Genomic DNA, 23091 nt, shown 5'->3' with positions numbered 1-23091 from the left:
TAATCACTGCCCAGAGCGCGCACTGGAAGGGATACTGGAGTCAGAGAGAAACCTCTGATGACGCCATTTTCCCATGGCTGCCCCGCCACGTGGCGACACAAGCGGGGCTGATTCGCCAGGAGGATGTGCACCGCCACAAGTTATAATTTTGGCTGAGCAATTTTATTCCTCAAATGGATACTAAAGCAAACTGTTTCTTTTAAGCCACTTGTTAAATATTTGGACATGCCATACCAATAGGTTAAGATCATCATTTGTTGTGTGTCAAGTAAATAGAGTTTAATATGATTCGATTTTTCCATTTGACTGTCCTGCACTCAAAGTAAGTGACTAAGAGGAGTGATGTATTGACTTCTACAATCCAATATCTCACAGTAAATGAAAAGTATTGATAAGAATTTTTTGTTTGTTTATAAGGAAAACCAAAAATGCTGCAGATCCTGGAAACTGAAGTAAAAACAGAAAATACTACAAACGTTGAGCATGTTAGAAAGCATTAGATTCCCCACCCACTGAATGTTTTCTGCAATTTCTGTTTTTATTTATTGTTGTACAAGTTAAGTGCTGAGAATAGATAACTACTGTGTGAGAGTAATGTGCAGCTTGAGCCTACATTGGCAACAGCTCGTCTGCAATGTTTTCTACCTTTATTATTCACTTTCTGACCAAGTTGATCAGTTTGATAGAAATACCTTTGACAGACAGCTGAGTTTGATTACTAGTTTTGAATAATATGATACAGTGAATTCTGTTACTTACAAACACTTTTCACCAGTAAATTTGCTGTTCAACGAACTAGTTAAAGAAGCCGTTTTTATAGTTCACACTGTTAACTGGTTATCTGCGTCCTTTCACACTCACCATCAGGCATCCCAGGGGAGAGTGGCGCCTATCCTCCACTGCTGATGTCCTGATTACAACGCACTAGCTGGAAGTGACATCTGCTCCTTCTCAATGATGGACGTTAATGCGGTCAGAATGATTGTCCTGAGAATGTGTGGTTCTCTCACTACAAAGACAAGTCTGATCAGTAGGATGATTCAATAACAAAGCCTAATCAAGACCATTTATGTGCACTCAGGTAGGATAATTTAATGGAAATATTGAGGAGAACAATGGAAGAATTTAAGGCTGAGCTGAAATGCCATTGGCGAAAACACCTGGTTATCTTGAAGAATTTTGAACGTCTATATAATAATTGAAGAATGTGGAGGAGAGAGAGAGAGAGAGAGACCACAGGGGCCCATGAGAATTTTAGAACATCTCGGACTATGTTTAAATTTATTGCGGAGCTCTTTGAGGGCAGAGCTGAGGCATAGGAGCAACAACTGCTGAAAGCCTGTGGTGCCTTGGCTCAGACAGACCATAGCTCAGACATGCCACCCCTTGTGAGTATTGATCCATCAGGTTCTTTTTCGTGTGGGTATCACCACTCTGTACATGGTAGTGCACCATGACTGTCGTATTGAGGTAGACTCTGATGAAATGTTTCATTGATCTGCCAAGTGGAGATAGAGACAATCACTGCATTTGCAGAAAGATACACTGGCATTAACAAAAACAGGTGGTAAACTGCAATCTAATTACCTATGACTTTCTAATATTGTATCTCCAGAAGGGATAGAGACAAAAGCTTTTGAGTTTTATTTGTGTGCATTGTGTCTCACAGTTGCTTGTGCTGTGCAGATTAATATTTTTTAATGCTTGATCTCAAATACATACATTTAGTTGAAATAAACATTCTGTGTCAATATGTAATTTGTAAATTCTTCTTTCCAGTTCCAGACGCAGAATTTAACACATTAGATGGCACTTCATGTTAGCACATTTAAACAACAAACAGCAGCTGTATCTGAAGCCTAGACAACGGAGTTGGAAGGATCTGGTAGTCCACATGAATCGAGAAACCTTCTTCTAGACAACAGTTATTATTTTCGTGCCTGCTGAGCTGTACTCTGCCAGAGACAAATGCTGACTGTGAACTGTTTCTCGCTGTTTCTTTGGATTCTGCTTGACGATGGGCTATTAACACCTCTGGAATCATTGTCACCAAAGAGTTCAGGGCGCATAGGGAGTGACAACATAATTGAACTATCCGGAGATGGACTTCCTAAGCTTCAACGTGTTCGACGTGGCTGGATCTGGAACCAGTTCTTTGTACTGGAAGAATATATGGGGTCTGAACCTCAGTATGTGGGAAAGGTAAAATATTTTACTGTTTCATGTTTTCCTTATTTAAAAAAAATAGGTAAATATTTCTTTGGTGGATAAATTCTAGCAATCACAATATTTGATGAAGGAGTATCCAATTTGATTAATTTTAATTTATTTTTGATAATGCACATAAAATATGAACTATCCCCTTCTGCTGAATGATTCTTAATTATGTAATACAGAACAAAAATAATTTTCAATATATTTTATATTGAAATGCTTATTACAGGTACAAAATTGTATTTATTCTCTCAATATTTCTTTGTGACTTTAATATTGTATCACAAGTTATTTGAACAATGGCATTGCTATACATTTCTATATATTCAAGAAGTGAGGTGGTGATTCAACAGTGTTGAGAACATCAGATTTAAAAGGTAAATTGTGCTGTCTTTTCTTTTCCTCATATTTCTCCTGTTTGTTAACCAGCACAACATACAAATGTTGATCTTGCAACATTCCCATATTCTGATCATAAAAGGAAAAGCATACTTTCCTCTTTGGCAGCTGGAAACAAGAACATTTTTCTTGCTCCTCCAACAACGTATCTTATTAATTTCCTTCAACCATTTTCAGTTCACAGATGTGACAGAAATGCTGTAAATGTGAAGCAGATCAGTCCCTTGATGAAAGATAGTTAAGCCTCATGCCACCTGATAGAAGGTTTAACTTGCACTTGCCTTTCCCTCACTCTCAGAATTTAGCTGCTGAATATTCAGTATTAGTTTCAGATTTCCAAATCATTTTGTTGCTGATGAGCGTAAAACCCGAAAGTCTGCAGACGCTGTGATTGTAGGGAAAAAACACAGAAATTTTCTGGAGGAGCTCAGACGGCCTCTTAGTGTCTATAGAAGGTAAGGATATATTAACGACATTTCGGGCCTGAGCTCTTCTTCAAAGTACAATCAAAGAACAGGAAGGTGTTTGAATAAAGACTGAAGACTGGAAGGGGGAGGAGTCCGGATCAACAAAAGGGACTAATTGGATATGATAAGAGGAGAGGTGAGAATTGATTTTAGCTCTGTGAAAGGGGACAGAGGAAGAAGGGAACAAAGAACAACACAGTACAGGCCCTTCAACCCTCAATGTCATGCTGACCCATATATTCCTTCTTTAAAAAAAGTACTAAACATGCCCTACCCCATAACTCTCTATTTTTTCTTTCATCCATGTGTCTGTCTAAACACCCAATGTTTCAGCTTTTCCCCGGCAAGGCATTTCAGGCACCCACAACTCTCTGTGTAAAAAAAAACATACTCCTGATCTCTCCCCTAAACTTCCCTCCCTTAACTATGTACAAATATCTTCTCGTGTTTGCTGATCTTGCCCTTGGAAACAGGTACTGTCTGTCCACCTTATCTCTGTCTCTCAAAATCTTGTATATGTCTATCAAGTTTCCTCTCATACTTCAAAGAGAAAAGTCCCAGCTCTGCTAACCTTGCCTCATAAGACTTGTTTCCCAATCCAGGCAGTGACCTTGAGGGATGTATGGATTTGAACCCCAAGGTCCCTCTGTTCATCCACACTCTTAATAATCTGATCATTAACTCTGTTCTCAGCCTTTTGGTTTGTCCTTCCAAAATTCATCGCCTCATGTTTATCTGGATTGAAATCCATCTGCCACTTTTCTGCCCATCTCCACATACTGTCTATATCCTCTGGTAACCTTCGACAACATTCAGCTCCATCCACAATTCCAACCTTTGTTTCATCCACAAACTTACTGATGCTTCCTTCTGCCTTTTTCATCCAGGTCATTTATAAAAAATCACAAAGAGCAGGGGTCCCAGAACAGATTCCTGCAGCGCTTCACTCGTCGCTGACCTCCAGGCAGAATACTTTCTTCCACTACTATTCTTTGCTTTCTTCCTACAAGCCAGTTTTTTTTTTAATTCACACAGTCAAGGTTCCACTGATCCCGTGCCTCATGACCTTCTGGATGAGTGTCTCTTGGGAGACCTTGTCAAATGCCTTGTGAAAATACATGTTGACCAATCTACTACCTCATCAATATTTTTTGTTACCTCCTCTAAAACTCAATTAGACTCATGAGGCATGCCTTCCCTTCACAAAGCCATACCGTCTATCCTGGAATAAATTGTACTACTCCAAATGCTCATAAATCCTGTCCTTAAAAAAATCCTTTCAATTTGTTTACACACCACTGATGTAAGGCTCTCTGGGCTATAATTCCCAGGATTATCTGTGTTACCATTCTCCAATCCTCCGGCACCTTCCCTGCGGCCAAAGAGGATTAAAGATCGTAGCTACTGCCCGAGCTATTTCTTCTCTCACTTCTCACAGCAGCCTGGGGTATATCATGTCTAGCTCTGGGGACTTATGAATCTTGATGTTTTTAAGAAGATCCAACACTTCCTCTTCCTTAATCTCAGCATTGTCTACCACACACAGTTCTGTTCAATTTCGACCTCACCGTGATCAAGGTCCTTTTCTCTTGTGAATATATTTTTTTTTTAAATTTTTTTATTTTTCACACTATAAATCACAATAGCCATGATATACACTTTTTCTTTTTCACACATTTACAGTGACTTTTTCTCCCCCCCCCTCCCTCCTCCCAAGCCATCCCTCCACCCCCCCCCCTCATCCATTTTAGGTATACAATCTAGGTTGCATTAAGCCAGTCAGACAATGTTGTCATTCAACAAAAATACACCAGAAATTCTACTGAGTCCATTCTTTTCTTTCCTTCTCCTTCCATCAACTTAGGTAATGTTTGTTCCCGGTAGGTTTTCGCTATTGTATTTAATGTAAGGCTCCCATACTTGTTCGAATATTTCAATATTATTTCTTAAACTATATGTTATTTTTTCTAATGGAATACATTTATTCATTTCTATATACCATTGTTGTATTTTCAAATTATCTTCCAATTTCCAGGTTGACATAATACATTTTTTTGCTATGGCTAGGGCTATCTTAACAAATCTTTTTTGTGCATCTTCCAAGTCAATTCCAAATTCTTTATTTTTTATGTTATATTGATGCAACCTCCTCTGCCTCCAGGCACATGTTGCCTCCCTTATCCTTTAGTGGCCCCACCTTCATTCTTATCAGCCTTCTGTTCTTCATATATGCATAGAGCACCTTGGGGGTTTTCCTTAATTTTGCATGCCAAAGCCTTCTCGTGCCCCTTTAGAGCTTTCCCAAGTCCTTTCTTAAATTCCTTCCTGGCTACCATATACTTCTCATGAGCATTCATGTTTCCTGCTTCCTATATCTAATGTATGCTTCCTTCTTCCCCTTGACTAGTTGCCTGATCTGTTTCATCAGCCATGGTTCCCTATTCTACCATTTTTCCTTGTCCAGTGGGACAAATTTATTTCTAATTTATTCTCCCTAGTTCCTGAAACATCCTTCATAATTAACCCTTCCCCAGTTAAGTATTTTCCCATTTTTACTGTTTTTATCCTTTTCTATAGCTATGTTGAAGCTAAGGGAGTTGTGGTCCCACTCACAAAAATACTCCCCCACCGAGAGGTCCGCCACCTGACCAGGTTCATTCCCCAGAACCAAATCCAGTATGGCCCTCTCCTCTCATCAGCCGGTCCACATACTGTGTCTGGGATCCTTCTTGTACACACCTGACAAATTCAGCACCATCTATCCCTCTTGCAGTCAGTAGATGCCAGTCAATATTAGGGAAGAGAGAGAGAGAGAGTGACAGCTGGGAGAAAGGTGGCAGGGGGAAGAAGAAGGAGGGGTCATTAATGGAAACTGGAGAAGTCGATGTTAAAAGCATCTTGTTGGAGGGTTCCCAGACAGAATATGCTTTGTTCCTCCAATTTTCAGGTGGTCTCAATCTGGCAGTCCATGAGACCAATGAACAGTCATGTCAGCAGGGGAATGGGATGGGGAATTTAAATGGGTGGGCACTGGGAGATCCATGCTATCCCTGAGGTCAGAGATGAGATGCTCAATTAAAAGCATTCTCCCAGTCTGCACCCAGTCTCTCTGAGACCACAAACGGGAGCACCCGATGCACTAGATGATACCTGCAAGTAAAATGCTGCTTGATGAGAGACTGTGGTGTACAAGCATATGTGAAGGTTTTATGTTTGAAGATCGCATGTAATTGACTTGTTGATTGCTAATTTCAAGGGCAATTGATAATAAATACCATGCAAGCTGGTTCCTGAAGGAAATAATAAAATAAATAAGTTGTTAGTAATTTTTGTACATGTACTATCAGCAGTGTTTTTTTGCTTATTAATGTTCAAGTCAGGAAATAATTTCCACTATTCTTAAACCATCTTCTCAAATTTTACATTGAATGAAATCCACAAATTAATGATTTTTGCAAATAATAATTAAAAAAAAAACACAGCTCTTGGAGTGAATTAAACAGAAAATTCTGCAGATGCTGTGATTGTAATGCAATATGCAAACCTGCTGAACAAACAGCAGCTCTTTTTTTTATTTATTTTTTAAATTTTTCACACTATGAACCATATTAACCAAAATACACTCAAACATTTCCCTCTTGAATATACAGTGTCATTTTCTCCCCTTTTCCCCCCTCCCTTCCCTCCCTCCTCCCCCCCCCTTCCCCACCCAGTCAACGTTCAACCTATATGATACATTAAACCCATTAAACAATGTCATCACACAATGAAAATAAACAAGAAACTTGTGTCTTCTACTCTTACACACTGGGTCAGTTCATTTCGTCTTCTTCTTCTGTCATTTTAGGCGGTGGAGGTGTGCAGTAGGACTTTTCTGTTGTGTTCCATGTATGGTTCCCAAATTTGTTCGAATACTGTGGTGTTATTTCTTAAATTATATGTTATTTTTTCCAATGGAATACATTTATTCATTTCTATGTACCATTGCTGTATCCTCAGGCTATCTTCTAATTTTCAGGTTGACGTAATACATTTTTTTGCTCCAACTAAGGCTATCATAATAAATCTTTTTTGTGCTCCATCCAAATCGAGTCCAAGTTCTTTACTTCTTATATTACTTAGAAGAAAGATCTCTGGATTTTTTGGTATGTTGCTTTTTGTGATTTTATTTAATACCTGGTTTAGATCTTCCCCAAACTTTTCCGCTTTCTCACATGCCCAAATTGCATGTACTGTTGTTCCTGTTTCCTTCTTACAACAAAAACATCTGTCTGATACTGTTGGGTCCCATTTATTTAACTTTTGGGGCGTGGTGTATAGCCTGTGTTGAAAGTAAATGTTAAGCAATGTTTCAGGCCTGAGCTCTTCATCAAGGTATGAGCAAAAAGCAGGTGGGGGGAGGAGAGGAGAGGAGAAGAAGGGGACAGGAGAAAGAGTACAGGCTAATAAGCAAGAGGTCATAGTTGGGTATGGGTGGGAGGGCAGAAGAGGAAAAAAAAGATGAGGTGATAGGTGACGGGGTAGCTCCCTGAATGGAGAGGGAAGGGGTGGGGAGCTGGAGGAAAGGAGATAGAGGGGTAGAGAAAGAGAGATGGAGGGAGGGAGGGGCTCATTGGAAACTGGAGAAGTCAATGTTAATATAGGTACACAATCTTTTATCTGGAACCCTTGGGAGACAGAATGTTCCGAATTTTGGATTTTTCCGGATTTCAGAACAAAAGCCATCTGCCCTAAATTTAAGCCCACCCGATTTGTGCTGCAGTATCCACCCCCTTCCAGTCGCGCTGCCATCTCTCTCCCCCCCAGCCCGCCCGAGTTATGCTGCCATTTCTCCCCCACCCACGCCCAACCTAGTCGTGCTGCTGTCTTTCTCTCTCTCTCCCTCTGCTGTACCAGCACCAGGAAAAAAATGCTGGTTTTTGGAGCTTTCTGGATTTTAGATGTCTGCATAAAGGATTGTGTACCTGCACCACATGGTTGTAAAATGCCCAGGCAAAATATTAGATACTGATCCTCCAATTTGTGGGTACCCTTAGTTTGATAGTGCATGAGGCCATGGACAAATGGGGTGAATTTATTCTTCACAACACAATCTTGATTGAACTGGATTTTGAACAATATTTAGCATGGGTTGGATTATCTTTTTTTTTATTTACACATACGCATGATAAAAGGGCCCTTCTGGTCCATAAGCCCATGCCGCCCAAATATACCAATCAACCTCCAAGCTCAGTATGTTTTTTGAGGGGAGGGAAACCCACATACACATAGTGAGAACATACAAATTCCTCACAGTCTGCATTGGATAGAACCTGGGTCACTTGTGCCTTAAAAGTGTTGTGTTAACTGCTCTGCTAATCATGCCCACCAATATAAAAAAATCTCCCAGTTCTTGCAACATAAATGTAGGATGGTAGCAAGTGATCTCCTGTTCAAGGATGAGAAGGCACATGCACTCAAAGATTTGCTATCTTTTCATTCCTTCACTTTAATGCTTTTATTTGCATTGTGATGGAGTTTAATACAAGGCTTCTACATGAATGCGCGACCATCCCATGTGTTAAATGCAAGGCCATTCACTTTTGTGGTAGCTGTTAATTGAAGTTAGGAATTATTGTTGTATTTTTCAAACTCCTGTAAGAAATATATATTTCTCGTATTCTTAATTTTACAATGCTAGAAAAAAAATTGTTTGTGATTTATGGTGTAATGTATTAACCCCAATAAAATGAAGGTTAGATTTTCAGAAATGACAAATAGCTTGTTATTTGCTTGTCCAGCAAACATAGGATTAAATTGTGGATGAGTTTGGTCCTGATATTCCATCCAAACCCAAATTGGGATGTTTGACTGGCCTCAGTGCCTGAATTACAAAGAAAACATTTAGCAGAGCAGTTAATGTAATGCTACTACAGCACCAATGACCCAGGTTTGAACCAGCTGTAAGGAGAAGGTACATTCTCCTTGTGTGCATGTGGGTTTCCTCTAGATTCTCCTTTTTTCCCCCATGTTCCAAAGACATGTGGTTAGTTAGTTAATTGATCATATGGGTGTATTTGGGTGGCGTATTCTTGAGAGCCCAAAAAGCCTTTTACCTTGCTCTACCTCTAATTTTAAAACAATATCTGTTTGTGGACTGTATCTAGCTTGCTACATGAGGGTGGATTACAGGCAGCACCTTGTGCCCATTCTGCTTTAATAACTGGGAGGTGTTTTACCTTGCAAAAAGCCTGCATTAAAAATGCTTTCTTCTCAAGGTCATTGCAAACTCCACCAGTTAATAAAAAAAAGTAATTGAATATTTACTCTTGGTTGTTTTAGCAAACTGATCTTGGCAGTATTATTTTCTGCCCATAACACTGTGATTTCAATGAAAGAAAAGATCAAGTGACGTATATAATAGATGTTCAATCTAACATTATGCCACATATTGTCAGAAAAGAGTTAAAAACTCTAACTGCTAATTGAGATTTGTGCTTGTAATAGTGATCTTCCTGTTGAAAATAATGCAAAATAGGTTAATTCTGCAACTTGCATGAAGCAGAATCTACAGTTATTTTGCAAAGGTACTTTGTAGCAGAGTGAAGGATTATAAATTTGGTTCTTGATTGCATTTGTAAAGCTGTATTTAGCATTCTGGAATCGGAGCCATGAGAGATTTACTGAGGTGAATCTGCAATTTCAAGTTAATATCAGTGATATGACACATAAATATTGGGTCACTAGTGCTCCCATGGGGGTTGGGAATGAAGGGTTGGGTGGAAATTGTCTTGTACCTGATCCCAGACCCACAGTAATGCAGGCTATTAAATTATCAGGAAGGATAGTTAGGAATGGGCAGTAATTGTGGGTCTCACCTTTTGTAAATAAGTTTATTAAAACATTGATGAGGCCATATCTTTATTCTTTAGAATATTTATTGTAAAGAAGATCATTTGCCATTCACTCCTTCAGTGAGGAATTTTTTTTAAAAAGATCATAATGGTATAGATTCAAACAGATGGGTACAGTCTGTTGGTCCTTCTAGTGTTTCTTTGGTTGTCATGTCCACTATCAGTTCGGGTAAAAGAAATTCTGTCAATTATAGTCCTAAACAATTTCTTGAAGCCAGCAGAAATTTTAAAAAAAACAAAGATTTGCTGGATTACACATTTGAATCTTGGCTCATTCCTTAGAAAGCTGGGTCCTGCATGCCTTCCTTCATGAGGTTGCTAAAGGATAAGAAACTACCTTCTGATATCCATAAAAACATAGAATACTGCAGCACAGGTATAGGCCTTTTGGCCCATGTGTCTGTGCTAAACCTGATGCCTAAATCAATCTAAAACTCTGCTGCTTGCACTTGATGGATATCCGTCCATCCTCTTCATTGTTCATGTGTCTAGCTAGAAGCTTTTTAAATACTACAATATGATCTGCTTCTATTGCTACTCCTGGAAGGCTCTTCCAAAACCTACCATTCTCAGGTTAAAACTAAAATGCCCTGCACCTCTCCCTTAAATTTCCTTCTCCTCAACTTAAACACATATCCACCAGTGCGAGACACTTTCCAAATCCTCCACATCCATCCTGTAATGGAGCGATTGGAACTGCATGTCTTCCTTATTTTTGTACTCAATGCCTCACCTAATAAAGGCAAATATACCAGATATCTTCTTATCCACCTTATCAACTACCTGGATCCCAATGTTCATATGCACACATTTTACGGGTCCTGCCATTAACTGTATACATTCCCCTTACATATGAGGGATCCTACATTGCAGACTGGGCTCCAAAGAGGAAGGAAACTTCAGGCATCATCTCCTGCACTGACCCTTTCCTATGATGCTGATGACCCATTGAAATGAATTGCCCTTCATTCTCCAGCCCTCTCTGGTGTAACTTTAAGGGGACAGGTATGAAATGTTTAGTCTTTCCAACATGATTGCTGCTTCATCATGTCTCAAAGGTCTGTTCAAAATCTTAACTAAGCATTTTGAACACAAATTGTGAATTCTACATGGAGATAAATCCTGCACTCAAGTTCTAGCCTCATATAGCTGGTCTAGTCACATCAGACGGTTATTTTCTAAAGCACCCTGTAATGAAACAGCTACCATTGGGAAAGAGGTAGAGGGGCCTAAAGATGAGCAGTCAGTGACAGAAGGACAGCTTCTTCCCCTCTGCCATCAGATTCCTGAATGATCAATGAACCAAAGATACTGCCTGACTTTGACTTTATTATTTATTTAAGCTTGTTTATATGAATGTTTCCACTCGGATCCCGCAGCAAAACAATGAATTTCCGTGACTTGCTCTTGACAATAAATTCTGATTCTGACTTTGTTTCCTATTTTTATTGTTGTGGTTTGCAGCTGCTCATCCCGGTTTATATAGGCCCAGGTAAGTTACTTGGTGAAGCCCAGCTACCCATTTGGAGACCCAGATCTTGGAAGGTAGACATTCCATATTAATCCTACACAGGTCTGATTGCAGGCAAGTGAGGAGGGTTCTCTTTAATCATGCAGATTTATCCACAGTTGGGGTTCAAATGGAATCACATAATGGGAGTTATAGACTTAAGTTCCATGCCCTGGCTTCCTATCTCCATAATTTTCACCAGTCCCACAAACCTCAAAACCAAACTGCCTAACAGTCTAACAGATTCATGAAAATGTCACCTGTGAGAGTTGAATTATAACAATAGGCTATCATTTTTCCCAAGGTAGGGACATCTAAGATTAGCAGGAATTGATTTGAGGTGAGTTAGGAAAGATTTAAAAGGACCTGAGGAGCATGTTCTTCAGTGAGAAGGTGGTAGGTATGTGGAATGAGCTGACAGAGGAATTGGCAGAAGCATAGAAAATTATGATGATCAAAAGAGCTTGGACAGGTGTAGATAGGAAAGGTCTGGAGTGATACTGGCCAATCACAGGAGAATGGGACGAGCTTGGTCAGCAGGGACAGGTTAGGCTCAAGGTCCTATTCCCAAGCTGTCGAATTCTTCACATTATGTTCAGTAGCTTGGTGCCAATTTCAATTTGATTGTCCTCCCATCCTGGCAATGGAAGTTATTTTCACAACCTTATAGGTGCAACATAACATAAAAACACCAGAGAGTGAAACACAAGCAGATCATTCATCCCCGTTGTGTCTGCTCCCACTTACAATAATACTGTGGTTGATATTTTGTCTCAGTACCACTTTCTAAATTTAACACAATATCCTCTGACTCTTAACGGTTCAAAAATCTATCAATCTCTGTGCCTTTATTGAACAGTGACTGGGATTTCTCTACCTAAGTGGGTAGAAGAAGTAGAGAAATCCAAAGATTCATTACCACCTGGCTGATGAAATTTCATCTCATTCTTCTTCAGAACAGCTAGCCTTTTATTTTAAGACTGAAGCCTCTGATCCAGATGACTGCTCATCCAAAATCATGATGGCTACGTACTGCAGCTGCTATAATGGAGGGGGAGTGGAGACATATCTTCCAGTGCTATTCTGTGGGGTCCTACTAACTGGCCATCTGAACTGATTGCCTTATGCAGGTTTAAGCTGTTGTTTTATTTCATCAAAGACCCACGAAGATCATTCCACAAGTTACCACATTCACCAGGCCCAGACCATGAGGGTTTCAGCCTCCAGGGGAGTTGAGGACCAGGGCAGGCCAACAAAGTGGGAGAACACCACCTCCTGCTGAGAAGCAGAAGCCTGAGAAATGGCTCTCCAGGGTGTGACCACACCAGCAGACCACATGGATCTTGGTGGACAAAGGACATACTGGGCTGCAGGCTGCTGGAGACTGGCTTTGGGGTGCTGGGTATCAGGACAGGATTCATGAGAGTGTCCATAGTGAGCAGGGCACGTGAAGATGCTCAGGCATTGACACCTTCCCATTGCTTTATCATTTTGGAATCAAGACTCTGAAGTTTGGTTTCACTGCAGGACCAGACAGGAGGCATTTCGCTGCAGACTTTACAAGGGCTCAGAAGGAAGAAGGTGGCAGGATCCATGGGCATTCAGCATCTCTGAGGGGATTCTCTTTTGCTTCTCTTTCTTGTCTGAACTTGAGATGCCTCTTGTGTGCTGTTTCATGGCAAACAAAAGAAAACAAACATTCGCTATTTTGTGTGCATGGCAATAATGAAGCCCTGAATCACCCACCCAATAAACCCTATGGGAATTTTGTGTTTTTCAGTGAGAAGTGTAAGTTCTTGTCATTATCCTTTCACTCTGGCATTCAGTCCACTGCTAATTGCCTCGATCCTGAATCTATTTCAGCAAGCCCTTTCCATTTGCACATCAAATATAATGGGAAGGGCATAAAACCCCAAATTATGTTTACAGATTGATCTGGTGCCTCTGTCTGGCCACATTCGCAGGTACATTCATTTTTAGATTACATTTTTTGGGAATGGGTGTGAGAAGAAAAAGAGAGAGCATCAACATGCATGGCAAGGATACTAGAAGCATTTTCAAGCCTGAGCTCACCGATCCATATAAAAATGCTGATCACCTTCACATTGGTACCAGTCCCAGATTATCTACAATTGATGCTGGCTCGAGAAACTGGCAATGCCTGTGCATATAAACATCAAACTGCTTCACGACTGCTTCATTGTTGTCTATTTGTCATTCAAGCTGGCTGGTGCCCTCTGCTGGATGAAGGCTCACAAGCTAAAAGTCAACTTGAAATTGAAAATAATCCTATCATTGGTGATATAAGACTCAGCATTTACTTTTTTTTTTGTTTTTTTTTCTTACCAGTATTTGATTTTTCTTCTAAAAACTTAAATCACTGTTAAACCATTTAAAAAATCCAAAGTTTTATTCATATTGTAATTTAAAATTCGAGCAAATAAAGTGTAAGGTTTCTTTTGGACCTTACCTTCTGATATTACAGTCCCAAAAATGTGCAATACATTTTAGAGATTGCAGTGTTAGGAGTATAAATAATATGCACCTATTCAGAAGCAATTACTCTTGTAGTTGATGTGACAATAACAGCTCTCAGTTCTCACCCCAGTGTTGCTAAATAATTCAAATGATACCTGTGGCTGATAAATATCACAAGACCTATATTCTAGGAAGCTTTAATGTGCATATTTAAGATAAGAGCAGTGTTTATCAAATATTGTGCCAAGTTCAAATGATATATCGGTAGCAGAATGCATTCCTTGAAAGTATTGTTCCATATTAGAATATTGGTTCAACATTTTTTTTTCATGCTGTTGATATAAAAGTGTGATTAATTATGTATAACAGAGTCATAATTTTTTAAAAAATGCCATCACACTCACCAATAAAGTAGAATATGGTAATGCTCCACAAAACAAACTGAGAATTCAATAGACTGTAAAATGAGAATTCAACATTTACTACTAATGATAATGAAGGATGTTCCATGATCTTTGTTCTGAATCAAGTCACTGCAAGTCCCCCCTCAATCAAATACAAACTGAGGTTATGTGAGTTTTGCTGGGTATTTCAAGGTTATTTTCAGAAATCTGCTTGCTGTGAGTTCAAAGCCACATTCATTGGATAAATCAAAGTGCTATTCCCTCAATTTGTCTTACATTTCCTGACAGCTATCAATAGGCAAACATTCATAAATCTTTGGACTCAGCGCCTGGAATGTTTATTGTCCCACTGGTTTTGAAATATACCTCATGCCGGAATTCTGTGTGGCCAAGTCTTAAATCAAATAGTTGTTGGAACCATCGAAATTCCTTATGCACATTGAACACCAGCTAAGTGCTGTACTCTCTTCTGAAGTACAGCTCCATTGAAGCCAACAAAAGGCTACAATACACAACTATTATGAGAAATGGAGATTTAGTTCTAAATATGCTAAGAAAAATGGTTTCCATGAGCAGGTAAGACCAGAACTGGGAGGGATCATAGCCTCAAGTAGATTTATAATTGAAATAAGGAGGAGAATCTTCTCCAAGAGAGTAGTGAAAATGGCATTCTTTTTCCAGTGAAGATGTAGCGGCTGCCTCACTGAAAGGGAGATGAACGTTTGAAGTACATGGGAATTAGACATTGTGAAGAACAGATGAAGTCAAGTCCACGTCAGGACAGCCATGATCTTATTGTATAACGGTGAAGGCAAATGGCTTACTCCTGCTCCAATATTGTATGTTCATCTGTTTGTTTTTTTAATATAGCACTGCTGGAAATTGTGCTCAGCCTCTGAAACTCACTCTTTCTCAGTTTGGATGAAGGGTCTATGACATAAAATTTCAGTCAAGTTTCTCTTTCCACAGATATTGATTGTTTTCATTTCCATTCCATGTTAGTAAGGCTATCTTCTTTCTTCTTCTTTGGCTTGGCTTCGCAGATGAAGATTTATGGAGGGGTAAATGTCCACATCAGCTGCAGGCTCATTTGTGGCTGACAAGTCCTATGGGGGACAGGCAGACATGGTTGCAGTGATTGCAGGGGAAAATTGGTTGGTTGGGGTTGGGTGTTGGGTTTTTCCTCCTTTGTCTTTTGTCAGTGAGGTGGGCTCTGGGGTCTTCTTTAAAGAAGGTTGCTGCCCGCCAAACTGTGAAGCGCCAAGATGCCTGGTTTGAGATGATATCAGCCCACTAGCGGTGGTCAATGTTGCAGGCACCAAGAGATTTCTTTAGGCAGTCCTTGTACCTCTTCTTTGGTGCACCTCTGTCACGGTGACCAGTGGAGAGCTCGCCATATAACACGATCTTGGGAAGGCGATGGTCCTCCATTCTGGAGACGTGACCTACCCAGCGCAGTTGGATCTTCAGCAGCGTGGATTCGATACTGTCGGCCTCTGCCATCTTGAGTACTTCGATGTTAGGGATGAAATCGCTCCAATAAATGTTGAGGATGAAGCGGAGACAACGCTGGTGGAAGCGTTCTAGGAGCCGTAGGTGATGCCGGTAGAGGACCCATGATTCGGAGCCGAACAGGAGTGTGGGTATGACAATGGCTCTGTATATGCTAATCTTTGTGAGGTTTTTCAGTTGGTTGTTTTTCCAGACTCTTTTGTATAGTCTTCCAAAGGCGCTATTTGCCTTGACGAGTCTGTTGTCTATCTCGTTGTCGATCCTTGCATCTGATGAAATGGTGCAGCCGAGATAGGTAAACTGGTTGACCGTTTTGAGTTTTGTGTGCACGATGGAGATGTGGGGGGGCTGGTAGTCATGGTGGGGAGCTGGCTGATGGAGGACCTCAGTTTTCTTCAGGCTGACTTCCAGGCCAAACATTTTGGCAGTTTCCGCAAAACAGGACGTCAAGCGCTAAAGAGCTGGCTCTGAATGGGCAACTAAAGCGGCATCGTCTGCAAAGAGTAGTTCACGGACAAGTTGCTCTTATGTCTTGGTGTGAACTTGCAGGCGCCTCAGATTGAAGAGACTGCCATCCGTGCGGTACCGGATGTAAACAGCATCTTCATTGTTGAGGTCTTTCATGGCTTGGTTCAGCATCATGCTGAAGAAGATTGAAAAGAGGGTTGGTGCGAGAACGCAGCCATGCTTCACGCCATTGTTAATGGAGAAGGGTTCAGAGAGCTCATTACTGTATCTGACCCGACCTTGTTGGTTTTCATGCAGTTGGATAACCATGTTGAGGAACTTTGGGGGGCTTCCGAGGCACTCTAGTATTTGCCAAAGCCTTTTCCTGCTCACGGTGTCGAAGGCTTTGGTGAGGTCAACAAAGGTGATGTAGAGTCCTTTGTTTTGTTCTCTGCACTTTTTTTGGAGCTGTCTGAGGGGAAAGACCATGTCAGTAGTTCCTCTGTTTGCGCGAAAGCCGCACTGTGATTCTGGGAGAACATTCTCGGCGACACTAGGTATTATTCTATTTAGGAGAATCCTAGCAAAGATTTTGCCTGCAATGGAGAGCAGCATGATTCCCCTGTAGTTTGAGCAGTCTGATTTCTTGCCTTTGTTTTTGTACAGGGTGATGATGATGGCATCACGAAGGTCCTGAGGCAGCTTTCCTTGGTCCCAGCAGAGCTTGAAAAACTCATGCAGTTTGGCATGCAGAGTTTTTCCGCCAGCCTTCCAGACCTCTGGGGGGATTCCATCCATACCTGCTGCTTTGCCACTTTTCAGTTGTTCAATTGCCTTGTGTCTTTTCCCGGGTGAGGACCTCATCCAGCTCTAGCCTTAGGGGCTGTTGAGGGAGCTGGAGCAGGGCGGATTCTTGGACTGAGCGGTTGGCACTGAAAAGAGATTGGAGATTTTAGTAAGGCTATATATATTTATAAAATATATATTTTTAAATTTAGACATTAAACACAGTAACAGGCACTTCTAGCCAACAAGTCATTCCACCCAAATATCCAAATTAACCTACAACCCCCATACATTTTTTAAATGGAAAAAAACTGGAGCACTTGGAGGAAACCCACGCAGACACTGGGAGAAGGTACAAATTCCTTACAGTCGGCGCTGGATTCAAACCTGGGTCATTACCACTGTAATAATGTTGAGCTAACAGCTAAGCTAATTGGCCCAGTACTCAAAGCATGTAGTTAATTTATAGAAGTTGATTGGAAATCAGAGAATTTGTATTAAGCATTTTTGGACTTTCATTCATACTTGGAGTACTCTGAACCATTCTGGTCTCAATATTACATAAATAAAAAAGAAGTTTGTGAAAAGATGCAAGAATATTTGATAAAATACTAATATTGAAAACTTATGTATATCATGAAAGTGAGAATAGACTTGGAAAACCTTTCTCAGAAATGGTAACGTTGAAGGCTGATTTGATAGGCATCATTAAAATAGTGAAATTATTTGATACCATTCACGTAGTTCAGAATTTCCCTATTTTAAATAAGACTAGATTCTGTAGCTTTAAATACCAGATTGATCCAAAAGGGCATTCAAGGAAAAAAAATTAAACAGGGAATAATTATAAAAACCTGCTACCATAAAATGTAATGAATGTCATGTCAAGTGGAGCTTGATTGGCACACAAGGTTGCCAACAATAGAAGGAGATAGTGGTAGGATTAAATGAGCCAAACCAGAATGAGACATACACAAACAATGGTATGGACCTGTTAACTTCAATCATCTGCTTCTGTGCTAAAGCCAAATAAACCATTAAATCAATGACCAGACAAATTTATCAATCACAGATACCTGTACCAAGAAACACATTCCTGGTTGGTAGTGCTGTGATAAAATGAATTTTAGAGATAGAAATCAATGTGTGACATGGTTAGATAGCATGGTTAGCATGAATGCATGGGGATAAGCTCCTAAACAAACAATAATCGGATCACAAGATCACAAGAAGTCGGCCGATTGGCCCATCAAATCTGCTTCACCATTCTAATCAGCCCCACTCCCTGGTGATCTCCCCCTAACCATGATGCCCTGGTTCATCAAATACCTGTCGATCTCTGCTTTAAATACACCCATAGGCTCCAGATCCTCTTGACTAAAGAAAATATTTCCATGTCTCTGTTTTAATTGACGCCCTTTTATCCTGAAGTTATGCCCTATTGTCATAGAATATCCTCCCATGGGAAACATCCTTGCCAGATCTACTCTGTCCAGGCCTGTCATTATTTTAAATATCTCTACGTGTCCTCCCTTATCCTTCTAGACTCCAATGAGTATAGTCCAAGAGCCGACAAATGTTACTCATATACTAATGATTTTGTTCCTAGTAAAATTCTAGTAAATCTTTTCCAAAACCTCTCCAATGCCAAAATGTTTTTTTTCAAATACAGCACCCAAAACTGTGCAGAGCACTCCAAGTGAGGTCTCACCAATGCTTCATAGACTATCATCATTACATCCTATAGAAATGTATGCCAACATTACAATCACCTTCTTCACCTCTGACTCAATCTGGAGGTCAATTTATGGTGGCACTGCCAGATCCGCTGTAGCACTGGAGTGGAAACACTGCGGCTGGTGAGAACACACAGGGAGTGAGGGAACAGAGATGGACCACTTCTGTGGGGTCCAGCCACCCAATCGACTGCTGTTGGCTCTGTGCAGGCTTTGAATGGCACATTGAGGGAACTGACAGTAGTTTTATTTGAAATCTCACATCTGTGGGTTTGTGTTTAAGATGGCAGAATTTATTAATTGGGATCAGCCACAAGGGGCTACAAACTCCAAGGAAGTGGAGGATTGGAGCAGGGAACCAGAGGACATGAAAATCACTCCATGTCTGAGAAGGAAAAATGGAGGAGACAAACCCCAGGGATGGTGATCACGGTGGCAGACCAGTGAAGGGTCTTTGTGGCTTAGGGACCAGTGGATGTGGTGGACTGCTGTTGGGAGTCTGGCAAGGAACCGGCAGAAGCTGTGGGCTGCTGGAGACTGCTGTCGGGAGACTCGCGCCAGGCTGCGGACTGCTGGAGACTGGCTCGAACTGGCTGGAGGAGTACCAGGTGTTGGAACCGGGATGTAAGGAGTTGCCGAGGGCACTGAAGGGTTCTTGACCATGTTTGAGGTTTGAATCTTGAGCTTGGGTTGCCAATGGTTGGGACTGGACTCTGTGTGGCTGCGGGGGCTGCAGAAGCGCTGGAGGCAAATCTATGGACACTCGGTGATTCTGGAGGGACTCTCTTTTGCTTCTCTTTCTCTGACTTTAAGTCTGACTAACTCTTACTGTAGGAGGTGCTTAGATAATTCCTGCTGATGGTGAATCTGTCTGCCTTGCAGCAGACAAAAAGATAGATTTCATATAATATGATGCTGTTTTATTGTTTTGATAATAAATTGAATCTTGAACATTTAGTGTATCCTGTACAAGGATTCCCTAGTCCCTTGGACCTCAGAATTTTGAATTTTTCTCCCCATCTAAATAATATTCTGCTTGTCTATTTCTTGCTCCAAAGTGCATTTAATCATTTTCAGTGTAAAACCAACAAAACCTTCAGGTGCAAATTGATATGGCTCCCCTTTGCCACAAACACATACAAATGACAGATTTCCAATAGAAATTTGCACTAACAAAATTAAGTTTCACTGTACATTACCAAGCACCAAGTTCCTTGGAGTTCATTTATCCAGTGACCTATTATGGACCCATAATATCTCCTAATGTATCGGGAAGGCACAACAGCGATTACAATTCCTGAGAAGATTGAAACAGGTAAGGCTACTGGCCACCATTATCTCTAATGAGAGTGTCCTGGCCGGCTGCATCACAGTGTGGTACAGTTGCTGCAGAGAAGTGGATCAGAGGTCAACCTACAAGACGATAAGAGTTGCAGAGAGAATCACTGGAGTCTCCATCTCCCCATTGATGTGATCTACCAGGATCTTTGTCTTAAGATGGTGTGCGAAATCATTGAGGACCCCTTCCACCCTGGACACATCATCTTTCAACTGCTCCCATTGGAAAAGGAGTATGAGAGCCAGCACCACCAGGCTGAAGAACATTTTCTTCCCACGGCGATGTGAACTGCTCACACTAACCATCCAAATCACTTACATTTATGAAACTATATGTTTCTTTCTTTGTACATATGAATATTTGTCTTGCACATTTATTGTTTCTCTGTATGTGTTTTAATTCTGGTGGTGTCTGTGTGTTTTGCACCAAGGACTGGAGAACACTGTTTCTTTAGGTTGTACTTGTGAATTCAGATGACAGTAAACTTGACTTGGTATTAAGGTTCTGGTTCTGGTTTACGCGACCATTAACTTCCATACATTGAGATCAACTATCATGTCCGTACACAGTTCTACAGGATAGTTGAAGAGGAAGAGGAATAACACGAGAAAGAAGCTAGCAAATGGACTCAGCATGACAAAACATTGTTTGTGGTTTGGTCTTGGTTCTTGCCTTTGCACTGTATTTCATCATAATTTACATTCCACCATAGTCAAAAAACTCCATGGGAATTTTTTTGTTAAGTTATATTAACATGTAACCTTCCATTGGAAAGATCAACTGAGAAAGAATTTCTGTGCAAAACTAGAAAATGCTGGAAATACCTAACATTTTAAAAAATATATATATCAAGAGAGAGAAAAACTGATTTGTTTTGGAAATTCTGAATTTTTTTTTTTCTCTCTCTCCACACTTACAACCTGGCCTGGTGATTTTTTAAAAAGTTTGAGATATACAGAATCCACAATTCTTTATTATAAAATTTCTGTGGAGGTTTAATCAGAACATATAAGAAGAATGTTTTGTTTTACTCATGCCAAAGGTGAAAGAGGCAGAGGATATGTGAAAAAGAGAAACAGAAATGGTTGGAGGTTTTGCTCCTCCTTCCTCCTCATCTATTGAAAACAACCATAAGTAATCTTTTACCATGGTGTCACTGTCCTGTATTAACCAAACCCCATGATTACTTTAATATTTAAAAATCTATCATTTCTTGTCTTGAATATATGGGGTGATTAAGCACCCAGAGTTGGATGGAGAATATCTAAGAGTTATCTGAGTGGAGAAATTTCTTCACATTCTATCCCTTGTCTTGAGACTGTTGTTCGAGACATTCCAGCCAAAGGAAACATCAATTTCACATCTATCATATCAAGGATTTTTGAATATTTCAATGCGATCACCTCTCATTCGTTGAAAATCAAGAGTATAAATTTAGCCTGCCAAGTTTTCTCACATGACAATCCTACCCTAAAAGAGAACAGATACATTTCAAATTAAATTGGATTATTGTAGCGGTTAATACAATGCTATAGTGTGGGCAACCCATGTTCGAATCCAGTTCTGTCTGTGAGGAATTTTTATGTTCTCCCCATATCTGTGTGGGTTTCCTCCCATCCTTCAAAATGAGGTTAATTGGGGTATTTGGGCAGCATGGGCTTGTAGACCAGAAGGGCCTGTTATTGTGTTGTATGTCAAAATTTTAAAATACATAAATAATGGGCAAATATAATTTTATCTATTCTATCTTAGTCTTGATTAAATGGTTCAGACCTGAAATCTTTACTGTCTATTTCTACTCATGGATGCTGTCTGACCAGGTGAGTTCATCCAGCAGTTCATTGCATTGAATAACTGTGTACAAGTTTGGGATCAAAGGAAGGGTGTACTGCGATCCTCTCGTGAACCTAGATTATAATGAATGCTCGGTTTGTGTTTCAGGACAAAGATGGAGACTATAACGGACAATTTGACTACAGTTTGTTTTTGGTTAAGTAAAAGTTATCAGCATGGATGGAATGTTGTCACAATTTGAAACGTCATTGGTTGGAAACTATTGTTTTTGGGATGTCTGATAAAGGAACTGGTAATACCTCATCAGATAACCCCCAACAAAGTTTGAAAATTGATGAAAATTGCCAACATTTTCCCAAAATCCTATCCAATGTTATAATTTGCAGATTCTGCTAGCAGCAGAGAACTTTATGAAGGTATGAGATATGCAACAGCTGATCATAACTTGCACCAAAGGCACACAAAGCATTCCTAGGCCATTTTCACAAGAACTGCTGATGAAACAATAAATGATTCACAGCACAATCTGGCATGTACAAAATGAGTTACAACATTTACATACTTTTTCATTTTGGTTCATTATGTTAAAGTTTGAACAAATTACACTATCACAGACCCAATTATGGTGCATATGGGGGTCAAACAAAACTATGCTATTGCTCATTCTCTCACTTCGATCTTTCTCATCACCTTGAATAAGCTTTCTGCTGAAGTGAAAGTAGTCTGCAGCACAGATTTATTTTCCAAAAATACACTTTATTCATGATAAATTCATAATAAATTATATACATTACAGGAAAGAAACTGTTCAAGGATTTACATTCATTGTTTCCATCATATCATGTAAATGATTTACAATGCAGGGAAAAAAAAAGAGCTATTGAAATAACTTTTGCGTGGTGCTTATATATAACCAGAACATACCCTCTTAATGCTCTGTTACCACCCCTGTGGCACCTTGTTGTCCCTCCCCCTCTCTGTTGGCTTAAGGAGCTTCCCCTCAGTCTCAGCCCCTCATAGCCCGGTAATGGGGGGGGGAGGGGGGGCTCTAATCTGTTCTCCTTCCCCACAGTGCCCTCACTTTGGCTGTACCAAGCATCAGTGCATCCCCC

General features: G+C 40.3%; 1 protein-coding gene across 4 annotated transcripts in view; it reads left to right on the top strand.

Annotated features, from left to right (window-relative positions):
• Positions 1–23091, top strand: part of LOC138749263 (cadherin-12-like) — a 352525-nt gene that overhangs the window by 520 nt on the left and 328914 nt on the right. For 2 of the 4 annotated variants that reach the window (XM_069910439.1, XM_069910455.1), the window contains exon 2: positions 1780–2202. In XM_069910439.1, the coding sequence (XP_069766540.1) occupies positions 1969–2202 (234 nt within the window). In that variant the 5' untranslated portion in view covers positions 1780–1968. Of the gene's footprint in view, positions 1–50; positions 323–1087; positions 1389–1779; positions 2203–23091 lie in introns of those variants that run through there. The other 2 variants (XM_069910443.1, XM_069910449.1) reach the window with 2 other exon arrangements.

This window comes from Narcine bancroftii, chromosome 1 (genome assembly GCF_036971445.1).
Source record: "Narcine bancroftii isolate sNarBan1 chromosome 1, sNarBan1.hap1, whole genome shotgun sequence".
Lineage (NCBI taxonomy): Eukaryota > Metazoa > Chordata > Chondrichthyes > Torpediniformes > Narcinidae > Narcine > Narcine bancroftii.
Note: the sequence above shows the minus strand (reverse complement) of the source record. Positions and strands in the feature narration are given on the sequence as shown.